This window comes from Eleutherodactylus coqui, chromosome 1 (genome assembly GCF_035609145.1).
Source record: "Eleutherodactylus coqui strain aEleCoq1 chromosome 1, aEleCoq1.hap1, whole genome shotgun sequence".
Classification (NCBI taxonomy): Eukaryota; Metazoa; Chordata; class Amphibia; order Anura; family Eleutherodactylidae; genus Eleutherodactylus; species Eleutherodactylus coqui.
This window is the reverse complement of record NC_089837.1, coordinates 129,425,944-129,442,301: the sequence shown is the minus strand read 5'-3', so window position 1 is coordinate 129,442,301 and position 16,358 is coordinate 129,425,944. Positions and strand designations below refer to the sequence as shown.

The following is a 16,358-nucleotide window of genomic DNA, read 5'->3' as shown; positions in this document are numbered from 1 at the left end:
CTCAGATTTACTTGGGGTTATGTTGTCAAACTAGTCAATTTCATAGTCTGTTATGCCATTACATGGACCCTACCACAGAAACTGCCTAGAGAGGGTACACAGACACTACTATCAAAGCTATTGATTATGATTAAACAGCTTCTGTCACACAGGTATAATAGAGGAGATCACGGCTCATTCTCCCCGACTGTATAGTCATGGGGTTATTTAGGTGAATATAGAAGGTAATGATAATTAAAACTGTCCTCCAGCAGGCAGAAATAGCATAGCCTTTAACTAATGCTGTACTGATGCATCACGGGATTCATTTGAAACTGAAGGTAAAAAAAAATCTCACCATTAAGATGGTGGATGATAAGCATCAGGAAAGGGGCTGCACTACATAGAGGAGACCTCCAGAGTGTGATAGACAACCAGGTGAAGTGGCCCTTTAAACCGTCCATACACAAATGTGCAGTACATTGGATGACCTGCAGACCATCTAACGTGCATGCTGATTCTTCCCCAATGGCAGGTGTGAAGGAAGATGAGGATAGGTAGTTGGATTTCAACTTTTTCAATCCTTTTGTTCTTGGTGAGAAGCCACAACCGGATGTGCCTCGCAGCTGCGTATTCCCCTCTTTCCATTCAGAATACATGCATGCTCAGCCAAACATCCATGTATATCGGGGGCAGGAGAGAACGATAGAGTGTTCGGCTGACTGCTAATGTGCATGGCTAGCCTTAGTGTCCTGTGCTCTGCAAGTACTTAAGCCAAGTTTCATTGGAAGAAATAGAGCTTCCAGAGCAAACCGATCCTTTTTGATCAATTGTGGATAAAATTGATAACAAAGCACCATTATCGATGTTTCTATAATACAGCAATATACCTTATATCAGCAGCAGTCATATTAAAGATTTCTTTGCTACAACAAATTTTTTATAGGACACCGTTTGCAATACACAGCATTCTAGGCCTCCGGTCAGTAATAGTCAAAGCCACACACCTCAGTGCTGCACTTTCCTCCTCGAGTCAGACCAATTATTCATGCTAGTTATGTACACCCACTCCGTTACAGAAACCAAGATCTCCAGTGGGTCCAGAAACCTAGATATCAGAAGGTTTCCTGTAAGTGTGAAGATGTGCAGCTGGGGTGTCTCGAAGGCCGATTACTAAACGGAGGTACTTGCCTCTAATATTGTAATATAGAAACAGGCTTCTCTTACTAAACCATAACATGTTAAAGATTAGTTATAAAACTGGAGATAAGCTGTAAAAGTGAATAAATCAGATGCCAGAAGAAAAGCAATTCTTAGGGTGGTTTCACATGTATGCTGGGGATTCCGCTTTCCTGCTTCGTTTGGGAATCAGGAAAGGGGAATCCCCTCAGATCCCCTCTGGATGGAACTGAACAGCATCGAACAGACCCCATTGAGTCGCCCAGCATTTGGATGGAAGAAAAAGTTGCTGAGATTCCAACGCAGATGTGAAAGTGCCCTTTGTGTTACAGCAGGACTGGACTACCTCGTAAAGAGAGAACATTTTATAATATAGAGAAAACAGCCAGACTTTACAATGAATGCTATCCCATCCAGTTAGGGCTGCAGAATATGTTGGTGCTACAGAAAGATTATTAGAGTGATCCGCCTCATGTACCTTGTTTCAAGGCTCCTTCTCCTGCCCTGATGAAGGAGATTTCATTGGAATCCACCAAGTGATGGGCGCCATCTTCCAGGACAAAGCGTACACCAGAAATCTTGTGTCCCGTTAAAGGCCCTTTCTCGCAGGCATCACGGAAACCCTTCAAAACACAGAAAATGTACCTCATCAGCATTTAAAAAAAAAAAAAAAAGTTACCATGTTAACCAGTTTTTATTTTTTATAAGTATGGTGCACGTTTACATGCAGAAACGAGACTGTGCAGTTTGGACTCCTTTGTGAACCATAAGGCCGCCTGCACATGGGCGGGTTGGACCCCGCATGCGGGATTCCCTCAGCAGACTTTGACCTGGTGCCGAACCAGTGTCCCCAGCTTATCGCTTTGCCAGTCTTCTCCTATGCTGCGATTGTGCCGCCCGGCACCTGCGCAATAAAGAGAACGCCGCGCCTTCGCTAAGGCGATGACACGGCTCCTGCAGTGATGATTGCAGAATGGCCACACAAAATCGCAATGCAAATCTGCCCGTGTGCAGACGGCCTAAAGGGGTTCCATATTAATATTTTGCTACGGCTGGGCACTAAACTATGAGCAGTTCAACGTATAAAGGCTGCAGGCACGATACAAATAGGTCTACTTTAAGAGATTGGGATTAGCTGCCCTAAAATGTAGGAGTCTGGTTGGATGTGTACGTTAAAAGAAAAACTCTAAATAGGAACTTAAAACAATCAGATTCCTTCACCCCTTCCTACCCTGCGATGTACTATTACGTTACGGCAGGCAGGTAGTTACGTAAGTGCCAAAATAGTATAGCGCTACATTAACAAGGCTTCATTTTAATTTGAGTCCCAATGGAGCTGCAATACAAATGTCCAACACAGCAGCCCATTACAGCTCGTCGCTGAGAGACCAATCGCCATCGTCCCACCTCGGTGGTCGCGGCTATTGGCTAGTCAGTGCTATCAACTAACGGCTGTGAGGTCAAAATAGCCATAACACCCCCCAGATTCATTCCCTTAAGGCATGTAGATTCCATAATGAGGACTTTGGGAGGAGGCTTATTATATTTTGGAACCACGCTGCCTTTGCAAACGTGAAATGTTGCCTGGAAAATGTCCTAATAAAAGGAAAACCCAAAAATTCCCCAAGGTGCTCCTTTATTTTCAAAGCCTGTGTGTCTGTTTCATTTTGCACAGTAGGACCATATGTGAGGTTTGTCAAAAAACTGCAGAATATTGGTACTGCAGGTAGTAAATATTGATGATTTGTTTCTCTAACTCCTGCTCTGATAATGAAAAAAAAAATGGTTTAAAATTGAAAATCTGCAAAATAAATAAATAAAATTTCACCTCCAATTAGCAAAAATTCCTGTGAAACACATAAAAGGTTAACAAAACTGTTAATCATCACTTTAAACACTTTGCGGGTGTACTTTAAATCTTAACATAAGATAATTTATTGGAGGGGGTTGGGGTGGTGGGGGGTGATATTTCAGCCCCTCAAAAGTCACTTTAGAGCTGAAGATTCCTGGTGGGCCGCTGGTCTTAAGTTCACAGTGGGCCATTATTTCTGGGTCCTGTGCCACCCCCTGATAACCTCAGGATGCTGCATGTAGCTAAGGTGAACACACACAATCCTCTGCTGGATGTGCAGACCGGTCCCTCATGATATTGGCTGTGCCTCTCTTACTTCCTTACTAATGCTTTTCTCTCTACTTGCAGCCCGAGCAGTCAGCTCCCTTGGTGAAAAGGTGAGCCCAGTAGAGAGTAAGGGCCCTTTTACACGCAAGGATAATCTTTCAAATGATTGAAAGATTTAGCAATTTTTTTTGCATAGTGTTAATGGCCACTAATTGCCATTAACACTTAATCATCTTCTGCTTTGCATGTAAATGGGCTTCCAGGAGCTGTTCGCAGAGGCCAGTGTGTGACTAATCACGTGCCCAGCTGTACACACAGCTGCATTGTTCTCGTCAGGGCTGTCCACGGGTTACAATGTAATCTCCCAACTCCAGTGGAGAATACAGCATATGGTCTGTTGAAAGACGGATTTTAAGTTAACCCTAAAATCATCGTTCAGACGAAAAGTGCACAATGGCAGCGTTTACATGTAATGATTATTGCTCATTTTTGGTCGTTTGAACCAATTTAATGTATAAATGGGCCTTTATAGACTCACTGTACTGTCAAAGTTTTTGCTGTTCCTCATTGTATGGGCTACTGTATGGTTTACTTGACCAAATATGACTTCTTTAGAGGCCAATTAGTTCCTACAGAACTCATATGAGCCCTTACAAAGGGTTTGTTCTGACCTTCAGTAAAAAAAAAAAAAAAAGTTCCCCTAAGGCTGAATTCCCACATGACAGATTTCTTATAGATTTTCCGCTGCGGAATCTGTATCAAAAGCTGCACGTTTTGCTCTGAATTTGCTGCAGATTTTTTGCGGTGGGAAAAAACGTACAGCAAATCCATCACATGTGAACACATTCTTAGGCCACAATTACACAGGGGTGGATTTGCTGCAGATTTTCCATGCAGAGTTCTGTTGTTGGCTGCAGCACCTGTGACAACCCGTAAGTAGATTGGGGAAGCCCGTAAACATTGGGGAGCAGTAGTTGTATTCAGGTTAGTTATGCTATAACATGGGGAACAAGGTTTTACTGAAAAACAACAACTTCAAGCAACCCCTTTAACACTTAGTGTAACTTCTGGTGCCTACGAAGGCATTACTGCCAGGCCACTAAAAACGAAAGCAAACAGACTGGAGTGGTTCTAGTAGTGTCCAATATGTCCAGTAAACCCATCCCTGGTTAGAACATACAGCGGTCAGTGACTTACCTCCTCCACAGCAGGGATAAACGTTTTAGGTACATTTGTTCCGACAGTTCGGTCTTCAAATTCCACCTTTGTGTAATTTTCACCATCCAGCGGCTCAAGAAACCCAATGACTTTACCATACTGGCCTGCCCCACCGGACTGCTTCTTATGAGTGAAGTCAAACCTGGAAATACAGAATACATCAGAAGTCTTCCACGGCAGACATACACTACCCATTAGAAAGGGCATAGATGAAGTCTACAGAAAACATCTTGCCCATTATAGAGGAGAGCTGCATTCCCCACTCCGCAGGATCCAGAGCCTACATGGCTGCACAGAGCGAGCTCCGGTGATCGGTATTCTGCACCAGCTGATGAACTAGAATAGAATGCTTGCTTCTGCGCTCTACTTTTGGGACAGTTACTTTTCCCTACATGAGATTACATGCACAGCACCTACTATACAGACTGCACTTCACCAGAGCAAAGCAAGACAGCCAAAGAAATGGCGGAGATTTCAGCTCTGAAGCCTGCAGAATTGGCACTGCTACCCTGTGATGTAATATAGGCTGCAACTCAGGACCAGCAGAAGATAAGTAACTTAAGTTCTTCAGTGTCATAATGAAAAGCTATGTTTCTGTATTGCATTTCACAACATTTATGCTTCGGTACACAAACCTTCCCAGCAGTAATAAGAGTGCAGCCTGGAAGCTGGTAATCTTGAGAAGTCCAGAGTTGAACTCTCCTCCCAGACAAGTCCTCCCTTCCCCCTGTGATGTCATCCCTCCTGCTTCCTGATTGCAGCCATCTACGGAACTGCTGTATGAGGGTTTTGCAACCTCATTCATTACATAGCAGAGCAAGAGACACTCAAATAGCCCTGCAGTGCATTGTGTCCTAGGCAAGCCGTGTCATGGAAACTGTAACGCTCCCCCATTTTTCGGCCTTCAGAGCAGCTGGCGTGGTCCTAGACTACATCAACTATATACTGGGGGGGCCGAACCGCTATTTTGGAAGGGAGGAAGTGATAAGTTGCAACAGGCAGGTAAGACTGACCGCACTGGGCAAGATGTTTCAGCACGCAAGTACACACTTCATATGGAGACATGGCAAAGATACTCTTCCTATTTGTGTCTAGTTTATATAGTCTTCCAACAATTGTTACTATGAGCTTTCATGGATTACAGAAATAATCGCTGCATTTCATTCTCTCTAACAGAGTCTTCCCGGAGAGGGCACCAAATATTATCTGGTATTAACGATAAGAGATGGCTTGAATGAAGTAAGTGTTTGCTTGGGGGTCAGTCTGACTGCATGTATCACAACGACGCTATATGCTGGGATCACTCCTCGTACAACTTCAAGTTCTACCGGTCTGACCACTTCTGTTGAAGTGCAGGAGTTGGCATGATTTAGGAGTAGTCAGGTTTATCCAAATTGTTCTGGAATTCAACACGGACGAGTGAGATATGGGACAGATATCACGCTCACCAACGTGCGATTTCCCTGCGGATGCAAGGCGTTTGTGTGTTAAACACGCCGTGCATTACTTCAGGGAAGAAGTGATCCTCCGCTGCGACTTGTTTTCAGTGGGAAACCTCGCATTGTATTCGCGTGCACTTCACACTCTGTGCAACGCCTTTCCGGCCCCATTGAAAACAATTGACAACGCAATAGGGGGCGCTCTAAGATAGGACATGCTACAATTTTTTTTACCCACACCGCAATGTGGGGAAAAAAAAATGTGTAACACTGCAACTCAAAAGAATGGGGTTCATATTCATGCGAGATTTGTGCATCTCGCGTGACTTTTCTCAGCCGTGTGAAAGTGGGCTAAGGCTAATTTCACATGTGGAAGTGAAATACCAGGCTGTGCAACACGGCTTGCCAAAGTGCGATTTTCCCACAGATGAAAGGCGTTTTTGTGTTAAAAAGACCTTGCATCACTTTGTGGAGAGAGTGATCCTCCAGCGCTGCAGACAGCCGTGGCAGAGGATCGCGGGGTGTTTCCCGTAGTTTTTAATTGGAAACCTCACATGTACCTAGCACACGGTGCAATACTTTGCTGGCTCTATTGAAAACACTGGGTGATGCGAGGGCACGCCCAAAGATAGGACGTTGCGATTTTTCTGGCAATGCACAAAGCTTGCACGATTTTCTCAGCCATGTGAAACCGACCTAAAGAGGTTTTCTACGAGTAAAGGGTCCTTTGCAAATGAGTCTGTATCAGTGTTTAACGAGCACTGATTAACTTTTAGACAGTTTGAGGAGTGGACAAACATTTGCCCCTCACTTCTGTCAGCAGCATTCACCTCTACGGGAGGTGCGCGGGCAGACTCTACTGAAGAGTCAGGCTGGCTGTGTGCATGTGGACTTTGTCGGGGTACAGCGCAGGAACAGGAGAGTATGAAAAATGGCTCCCCATACTCCATAACGTAGTTTGGCCATAAGTTTACATGTTCAGATGCCAAAAGGTTACCCCTGTCAGTGGCAGGAATCCCAAAGCTGTAAATTCCAGTATGAATAGTGTTCATGTTTGGTGGCAGTAATGAATATGTACATAACAATAACGGTTTATTTTCTCCCGAGCAACCAATCCTAAACTGTACTGCTACGGTCCTATACTACACAAGTAAGAAAGCTCCAGATGTGACCTACACACTACAGCCCGAGCCGCAGAACTACACCGCCGAAAAAGACAAGGAATTCTACACCAAAATGAAGAGTCGCTCTGAACCGCTAGTTGCAGAAAACATTCCGGGTAATTAGTGCTTTTAATTGGTAAAAACAGCTAAGAGTCAGTGATGATACATTACGGGACCATTTCATATTGTAGATAACTTTGGCAAATGTACCCCCTGATATGGAGCCCGTACGGAACCTGTCACTGGCGGCTTCTGGTTTTATCAAGAGCCAACACGCCACAGAAAACACGTTCTACTTGATGACGCTCATTAAAAGAGTTAAGCAAGTGGTAAGTTCAACAAATATATTTAGTTTTTTTCCGGTAAGGTTGGAGAGGAAAAAAGGTTGATGGACTGGAGCCCAAGAGGCGTATAATACTTCGTAATGAGGTTATGTAGTATTTCATTTCAGGACGGGCCTTTAATGTGTAATCAGTAAGGCCTTACTCACATGACCATATACACACAGCTATTATAGCTGCGTCCAAAAATTGCGGCCATCTGAAGAATTGGATTCCAACGTGTTCATTCAGTTGAGCGCCGACAGAAATAGCACATTAGCCAATTTTATACGCTGCATCCACAGTTAGGTCTTACCCTATCTTTTGCTGATATATGCTGGAAGCTCCCATAGACTCCTATGGGAGCTGAAAAAAAAAAAAAAGAGGGGGAAGGGGGTTTAGCTGCATCCAACACTGGGAATAGAAGACAGGTGACATTATTTAAAGCATTAGTAGTCATTCCGAGGATTTCTGCCAAATGAGGCATTTCCACGCAGCAGCGTATTTTTTCGCCAATACGTCACAGCTGCCCTTGTGAATAGATGGGAAAATGGTAATTAAGATTGTGACTAGATCACGGCTATTCTTCATTCATGTGATTTGTAGCCATGATCTGCCAAGTGTAAAAACGCATACGCCTGTGTGAAGGAGGCCCTAGCGTCTGAAAAAAGATGGCTTCTAAGTTTTACTCAACAAAAGGAAGATTGATAACTATCCGATGCAAGGTTTCATTATAAGCAACAGCACAAATTACAGCCTACAAATTAGCAAAACACGAAACCCCGGCATAAGAGCCTTCCCAGCTGGCACTCGCCGTCGTCGGTCACTCACCACATTAGTAAATACCAGCTGGGGTGCCGCAGCTCCCCTGCTGGTATTCACTCAGCAGCGCTGCTAGAGGCGCTGATCCCGGCGCACTGTGATGTCAGTGTGCAGATGGGATCCTCCCCCCCCCTCCTCTGACGTCTCATACTTGGTTCCGCGAGAGCAGGGGATGGAAGGAGGTGTCCGGCAGCACGTCACAGTGTGCTCCTAGGATCAGTGACAGCAGCAGCGCCAAGCAGAGGAGGGGGGGGGGGGGGACGCTATTACTACAGGGGCCACTGTGGGATGTTGCTATTACTACTGGGGGCCACTGTGGGATGTCACTATTGCTATTGGCTACTGTGGGATGTCACTATTACTACTGGGGACGCTGTGAAGTGTCCCTTTTACCGCTGGGGTCGCTGTGGGATGTCACTATTACTACTGGGGGCTGCCCCTATTACTACTGGGCTGATGTAGGATGTCCCTATTACTACTGGGGCCACTGTGCGATGTCACTATTACCACTGAGACCACTGTGGGATGTTACTATTACTACTGGGGGGCCACTGTGCGATGTCACTATTACCACTGAGACCACTGTGGGATGTTACTATTACTACTGGGGGGCCACTGTGGGATGTCACTATTACGGCTGGGGCCACGGTGCGGGGTCACTATAACCACTAAAGTCGCTCTGGGGGTCACTATTAGCGCTGGGGCTGCTCTGGGAGGGGTCACCCTTACTGCTCGGGCAGCTCTGGGAGGGGTCAATATCACTGCTGGGATATGTTTACACGTGGTGAACATGCTGCAGAATGTCCTCAGCGGAAATTTACGTGGCAAATTCCACAGCATTTCCGCATCCAAAAGAAGTCAAAATCTGCACGCTGTGTATTTTGAAACAGCCTTGTCCTTTTAAGAACGATTCAGGTAAAAATCATATGTGGTGATAAGCCCCGCCCCCTGACATGTTGGCACTTTATAATAAATAAGTGGGTTTTGAGTTGCAGTTTGGGCACTCGGTCTCTAAAACGTTCGCCATCACTGCTCTATACGCTCCCTAAGACACATTGAGGGTATGTTTACATGTAGCGCATGTGCTGCTGAAAATCCACAGCACTTTACAGTACCAAGAAATCCCACCCACACACTGCGAAAAACCATTTGCAGCATAAATTAACATGAAACGTGAATTTTAAATCTACATTATGTTAATTTATACTGCAGATTTTAAGCGTGAACTTGACCTCTCCAAATGCCAAAATCCGTGCAATGATCAATCAGACAACAGTGCACAATGCGCATCAGAGAGCCGCAGCAATTTTCTAACTGGCTTGGATGAACAGTAGTGCAGGATGTACAGCAGATAATTAGAAAGTTGCCGAGGTCATCTTGGATGACCAAAAACAGGGCCTGAAACTAGCAGATTGGAGGTGTGGGAGAGAGGAACTGCAGGTAATATATCCTCCTGTCCCTGGAAAGAATTTAGTCCTGAAACTAGCGGTTACCTTCAAGAATGGTCATCAATATTGGATTGCTGGAGGTAAGACGCACGGGATCCCCATCAATCAGCTGTCTGAAGTGTCTGCAGCTTTCATGCGAGTACCACTACCACCGCACTACATAGCAGGCACAGGACCGCCATACAGTACAGTGTGTGGTATAGCAGCTCAATCCCATTCACTAGAATAGGACTGAGCTGTACTTGGGCCATGTGACCGAGGGTGTGATATCACAGTCCCAAGAGGCCGTTGCGCTCACCCAAGTGCCGTAGCCTCTTTAATCAGATGCTTGGCAAGGGACCCCATTGATATGATATTCATAAGCTATCCTGAGGATAAGTCATCAGTATCTTAACCCTTCTGTGACTACCTTACTTACTGCACAAGTATTTAATATTAGACAATATGTATCCACCTTTGAAGTCTCTTATAGTTTACATATACAAAAAGGGTTATTAATGTCTTAATAGTTCAAAATTTCCCAGCATTCTCTGCTCGTACAATATACGCAGGAAAGTGCCAGCTTTACACCAGAAACTGTAGAGTAATCTGATGGGAGGAACAGCAGTTGGCTAATGCCCCAATATACATTCACAAGTGGCTCTGCTACATGTCCTCAATGAGGAGGGTCAGCCAATGCCAGACACCCCTGTTGTACGCAGCTCTCAAAATGGAGATCTGGAAGGTTGAAATTTACCATGCCCGACACTGGAGAGTTGGGACACCATCATATATATTCGATCATTGCCAAGCTTGACTATCATTCATCTGGTGTATATGGCCACCATAGCTCCCTCTCCTAAAAATGCCCAACAGAAACCTCCCCCCCACTCCTTCAAAAAACAAAACAAAAACACATTTGTCCCAAATTGCTGCAACAGATAGTCTTGACTACTTTGGCAGGAAAGCGGTCGTACAGCTACCTTCCAGTAGTATCAGTGGTGGAATATGCAATGCAGCCAGCTTGTGCATATATAGTGTACATCTATGTAAGATTTAACCATTATGGGTACATTCACATTGGGGTGGGGAAAAAAAACGCACCAAGATCCGCACCATCGGTGCAAACTTTGACGCAGATAGACAGAAGACTTTGCCAATGAAATGAAAGGGCAAAATATACTGTCGATTTTGGTGCAGGGCTGTTCCAAACTCCGACACATGTAAAGGTACCCTACAACAGGTTTGGCCCACCCTGTTTGAGGTGCCCTACGTATAGTGACAGCTGTCAAGGAAGTATTAAATAGGCAATGGTTCGAGTTTTCACCCATACAAGAGTGAGTATAGTATGTATAGGGGAGTTCTAAATACCAGGAAAAAAAAAATAGTAAAGACAGCTCTAATTCAATGATTTTTCACTTGCAGATAAGCGACAATCCCTTCCTGGAACTCCAATATGAAATGCTGATCCATGACAAGGTTTCAGAGGTGAACATATACAGTAACTTATTAACAAATGGGATAGTCTGCAGATATTTGATCACATAGTATAGCATGGTTGGCATGCATGGTCTGGTCCTTGAACAACAGTGAATTCTATACTGGGTTAGAAGAAATTTACGGACCACAGCAGTTTCTTTATCACAGGCAGAAGAGTCTCAGGGGAAGGACTCCTACAATAATGCCAATAGCCAATAAGTGGTAGTGACTACGGAAATGTTCCAATATAGCACTTCATTGAATACTTTGCAGTGCTGAAGCTTTTAAAGGGCACTCTCATCAAAGACAATCCCTTTCAAAATGCAGGTGCCATGACAGTCATGTGCTTTAGATCATCATCTGATCACACCAATAGACCCTCTTGATGCTATAACAATACTATGGCCCTTCACAGATATAGATAAAAATTAATAACGTTTATTAAATTACTTAAAAGACATTGGTTTACACTGACAAAAAACAACACACACATCAAGACGGAACAGGGAAGAAAACCCAGAGAGAATACCCTGGTTCGGAGTTAGGTGGGGAATTCAACACCTCAGTAGTACATAGAGGTAAGTATATTCATCCCTTATAGTCTATATAGGAATAGTCCATAGGTGTTAGCACAGACAAGTTTTGTCCAAGGATAGATGGTGCAGAGCACGTCAAATCTAAGTATATGAATCGTGCTGGGATGTATTCGGACAAGGTGTGTATAAATCCTTATATAATCCTATGATGAATCCCCAGTGGTACCACCATAATTGTTCGAAACTAGAGTTATTGTTTTCTGGGTCTGGTTAAAGAGTTATTTCGATATTAACCAGAACCCGCGGAAACAAGCTCTTTGTACCTTGGTAGTTTTAAATCTACCAGTAAGAGGCCAAAATTGGCCCGGCATGCAGCAAGTAGGAGTCTACAAGCTCACAGCTTGCTGTTATGCCGAGAGTATATTCGTGCTCAAAAGTAGGCTCGACGCGTTTCCCTATCCGATTTTTTGGATAGTTCCTCAGGAGCAAAAGGTACGTATACCGTCAGTTCATATATAGTCCTTTTTGCTGTGGACCAATCAGCACCAAGGTAGGTGAAGAACTGTAGACCAATCAACACCAGGATAGGTGAAGAAACCAGTATTTAGCGCTTAGTGAGAGCATGAGAAATAATACATAACCGTATTTCACGGTATTTCTCAATTAAGGAACGGGTGGTTAAATGATAAATCCACCAAAAAACTTTCTACTTAGATACTGATACCAATCAGCACCAAGGTAGGTGAAGAACTGTAGACCAATCAACACCAGGATAGGTGAAGAAACCAGTATCTAAGTAGAAAGTTTTTTGGTGGATTTATCATTTAACCACCCGTTCCTTAATTGAGAAATACCGTGAAATACGGTTATGTATTATTTCTCATGCTCTCACTAAGCGCTAAATACTGGTTTCTTCACCTATCCTGGTGTTGATTGGTCTACAGTTCTTCACCTACCTTGGTGCTGATTGGTCCACAGCAAAAAGGACTATATATGAACTGACGGTATACGTACCTTTTGCTCCTGAGGAACTATCCAAAAAATCGGATAGGGAAACGCGTCGAGCCTACTTTTGAGCACGAATATACTCTCGGCATAACAGCAAGCTGTGAGCTTGTAGACTCCTACTTGCTGCATGCCGGGCCAATTTTGGCCTCTTACTGGTAGATTTAAAACTACCAAGGTACAAAGAGCTTGTTTCCGCGGGTTCTGGTTAATATCGAAATAACTCTTTAACCAGACCCAGAAAACAATAACTCTAGTTTCGAACAATTATGGTGGTACCACTGGGGATTCATCATAGGATTATATAAGGATTTATACACACCTTGTCCGAATACATCCCAGCACGATTCATATACTTAGATTTGACGTGCTCTGCACCATCTATCCTTGGACAAAACTTGTCTGTGCTAACACCTATGGACTATTCCTATATAGACTATAAGGGATGAATATACTTACCTCTATGTACTACTGAGGTGTTGAATTCCCCACCTAACTCCGAACCAGGGTATTCTCTCTGGGTTTTCTTCCCTGTTCCGTCTTGATGTGTGTGTTGTTTTTTGTCAGTGTAAACCAATGTCTTTTAAGTAATTTAATAAACGTTATTAATTTTTATCTATATCTGTGAAGGGTTTCAAAAAGTACATATAGATTCTCATACCACTGTGACTTCTCCTATAACAATACTATGGTTATTAAAGGATTCACAGCAGTAGACATTTCCCAGCACCACAATGTGTGTGTCTAGTTAATATAATAATATGCAATGTACTGATAATGCTTTACAGGAAATTGAGCGATGGTCGATGATTGTTGAATGGAGCCCATCACAAGGGGTCAGAGTCAAAGAGCATCACCAACTGCCAAAAATCAACCCAGATGAGAACAGAAGAAGCAGACCGACATGATCGTAGAAGGGATCTAGCACCATATATCGAATATTCCAAACAGTACTCACGGAACAGAATTTGTAATAGTCTCTCTGAAGGCAACTTTAGGTTTTCCCATAACACAAGGACAGTCATATTCCCTCTCCAGTCGCTGTAGAGTAAAAGTAATGGAAAAGTTTATTAATAAATATATTAACCAATCATATGTGTTATTTTAATCACATGCAGCCAGATAAGACACTACGGTCCAGCTTCTGCATCTTATTCAAATTGATTGACTTTCAAGTTACCTGAGAGTAAATCTCCAGGTGCAGCTCCCCCATCCCAGACACAATGGTCTCTTTGCTCTCTGTATCATAGTGTACTCTGAAGGTTGGGTCTTCTCGTGTAAATCGATTGATGCCTTTAGAAAACTTGTCCAGATCATTCTGGTAGAAATGAAACAAAAAAAAGGACCGTAAATATACAGTATATGTAAAAAGGACGTGAAGTTATCAAATGGTCTCCATTTATCCAGCCCAATCATAGCACGCAACATTTTGATCTGCATAAGGGTCTTTGTCTGAGCAAGTAAATATACGGGAATCAAAATTATTCTAGCTAGAAGAGTAGAAAAAGAAAAACGAATAGAGTGCAATGGTGTACTAAAGCAGGAAGCCTTGTCTCTAGATCAGAGGCTTGGGTCCCTTTCATGTGGCTCCACAATTGGTTGCTCTAGATGAGGGATGCACAACCTGCGACCCCCAAACATCTGAATACAGAAATGCTTGTCTGTGGATGGCTGCTCACATGTAGTTTCCATGTCAAAGAGAAGAGAAGTCATACACAACTCAGGAGCAAGGACGAGAAGATACTAATGGTATGCTTTGCAGTTCTCGCCGAGTCCAGCATACACTAGAAGAATGGAGTCCTTTGACCCGTTTGGCACCCGGACAGCAGTGTACGAGTCAGGTGGCCATCTATATATGCAACCCTCTCGATTGTAGTTTGTGGTAACAGCCTAGCATTTCACAATTCCCAACACCTACCATCTACAATGGAAAGCCACGTGTGCTCTCCTCCCCTCTAGAAGGCTGATTGGGGGAGAAGGGGACTCCCATTTTCTTGATAGGTGCATGTTCGATTTCCATATCATATTGTACACTATTGGCATCAGGGTAAAAGACCTATCATAGAAAGCTGCCAGTTGGTAAGAGCAATATGACTTGGTCATAGCCGTAGTAGGTTTTTCCCTTTCAATATTCAGTGTGGCTCAACACCATCAGTCATATTGGGAAGAGCAGCCTAGAAGAAGGTTGGAGACCACTATTCTACACCAACCAAAGCTTCGTGCCTTCCCCTATAAACAATTCTTGACAAAGGAAGCAGCAGGGTTTCCAGCTGTCCATAAACTACTGGATAATCTGCAAAAGCTGGGTGTTATTTTCTGCTGTCCATAAGGTTCGGCAGGAAATAATAAAAAAAAAAAAAAAAAAAAAAAAAAAAGCTAATTTCCTCCCCCCACCCCAGGTTCTGTACTGCACACGTGTGACCACTAAGGCAGCCAGACGTAGAGTGTGTAAGGGAGAGGGAGGTCGCTCAGCCATCAGCCAAGGCTGCATGTAATACAATGGAGACAGGGAATCAAGTGTGTCAAGCACGGTATGGGGGGGGGGGGGGGGGGGGAGTGGGTTATGTCAAAAACTGGCGTTAACTATACCAGAAATCTACTCTAACTCGAAGGTGGTGTAGATTTCTATGTAGGTGCACAGACAGCACAAGATGTGCCTACTAAATGAAGGAATGTTCACCTTCTCATGCATTATGCGCCAGCAGGGATTATAAGATCGGAATTTGTAACACCGGTCTTAATAAATCTCCCCCATTAGGTTCATACAGAGATGTCAAGCTATTTTCGGCTATGTATGTAGTACCCACATATAACACAGCATTGTATTCGTTTTGAGGCGTGGGTTTATTAATTCTGCAGGACTTCAACATAACCGTTACAAACAAATATCAAGGCATACACCAAGATCAGGAATGCAATTAGAGAACTGCTATTTCACCAGTACTTGAAAGGCAAGATGGCTTGCAAGGTTAAGCCTTAGGTTAAGACGATCTCAGATAGCATCTTACCTTAACACTGGGCATTAACGACACAGAAACGACTGGGTCGGGCACATGGATGGACTCCTGTGATCACAAACAATACAAAAGATATCTATTAATTCTGCACACTCTTTATTACTTCTATATTGTAAACCATCATGAAATGGTTAAAAACAAAACATACAGACATGCCATCACAAACTACAAAACATCTGGGTGAAGTAGAGGTGAGCAAATTATTTTTCTGATTTTTTACATTAGTGAATAGCTTGTCATCAAGCAGGAGCCATCTACTACTACAGCAATACTAGCAAAAAAAAATATTCAGATTCCCCATTTCTTCCAAGTCATCTTAGTAGGTACAGGTCTTGCATTTGCAAATGTTCTCACAGGAAGAATAAATGCTATTGTAAGCTACCGGACTATGTTCTGCCGATTGAATTAAAGGGCAAAAAGGCAAGAAATCTGAGCTGCAGCGATGTACATGTAAAGAAGACTGCGCCAGTAGTTACAATACAAGTTGTGTTTGATATACATTAAGATGAATTGGAAAGCGATTACAATAGTCATGTGTAGAGAAACCCGGTTTTCATGCATTCACATTTTCAACTAAAGTTATCAGGAGGGGTGTCTGTGTGGTTTCCTGGCTTGTTTCCTATTCCCAATTATTGTTAAGACTTGTTTTAAAAGT

The 16,358-nt window shown here is 43.5% G+C and overlaps 2 protein-coding genes across 2 annotated transcripts in view; one reads left to right on the top strand and one right to left on the bottom strand.

The window, feature by feature from the left end:
* The window catches only part of GFM1 (G elongation factor mitochondrial 1), a 39,924-nt gene that overhangs the window by 7,712 nt on the left and 15,854 nt on the right, over positions 1 to 16,358 (bottom strand). The window contains exons 11-15 of the mRNA XM_066600389.1: positions 15,695 to 15,751; positions 13,867 to 14,004; positions 13,645 to 13,727; positions 4,475 to 4,637; positions 1,637 to 1,781 (exon numbers count right to left, since the gene is read on the bottom strand). Of these exons, the coding sequence (XP_066456486.1) occupies positions 1,637 to 1,781; positions 4,475 to 4,637; positions 13,645 to 13,727; positions 13,867 to 14,004; positions 15,695 to 15,751 (586 nt within the window). The remainder of the gene's footprint in view (positions 1 to 1,636; positions 1,782 to 4,474; positions 4,638 to 13,644; positions 13,728 to 13,866; positions 14,005 to 15,694; positions 15,752 to 16,358) is intronic.
* Positions 5,237 to 13,777, top strand: LXN (latexin). The gene is given in 7 exon segments (XM_066600414.1): positions 5,237 to 5,497; positions 5,672 to 5,734; positions 7,042 to 7,213; positions 7,289 to 7,299; positions 7,301 to 7,426; positions 11,092 to 11,154; positions 13,475 to 13,777. Coding segments are annotated over 7 exon segments (687 nt in total). The 5' UTR covers positions 5,237 to 5,365; the 3' UTR covers positions 13,595 to 13,777.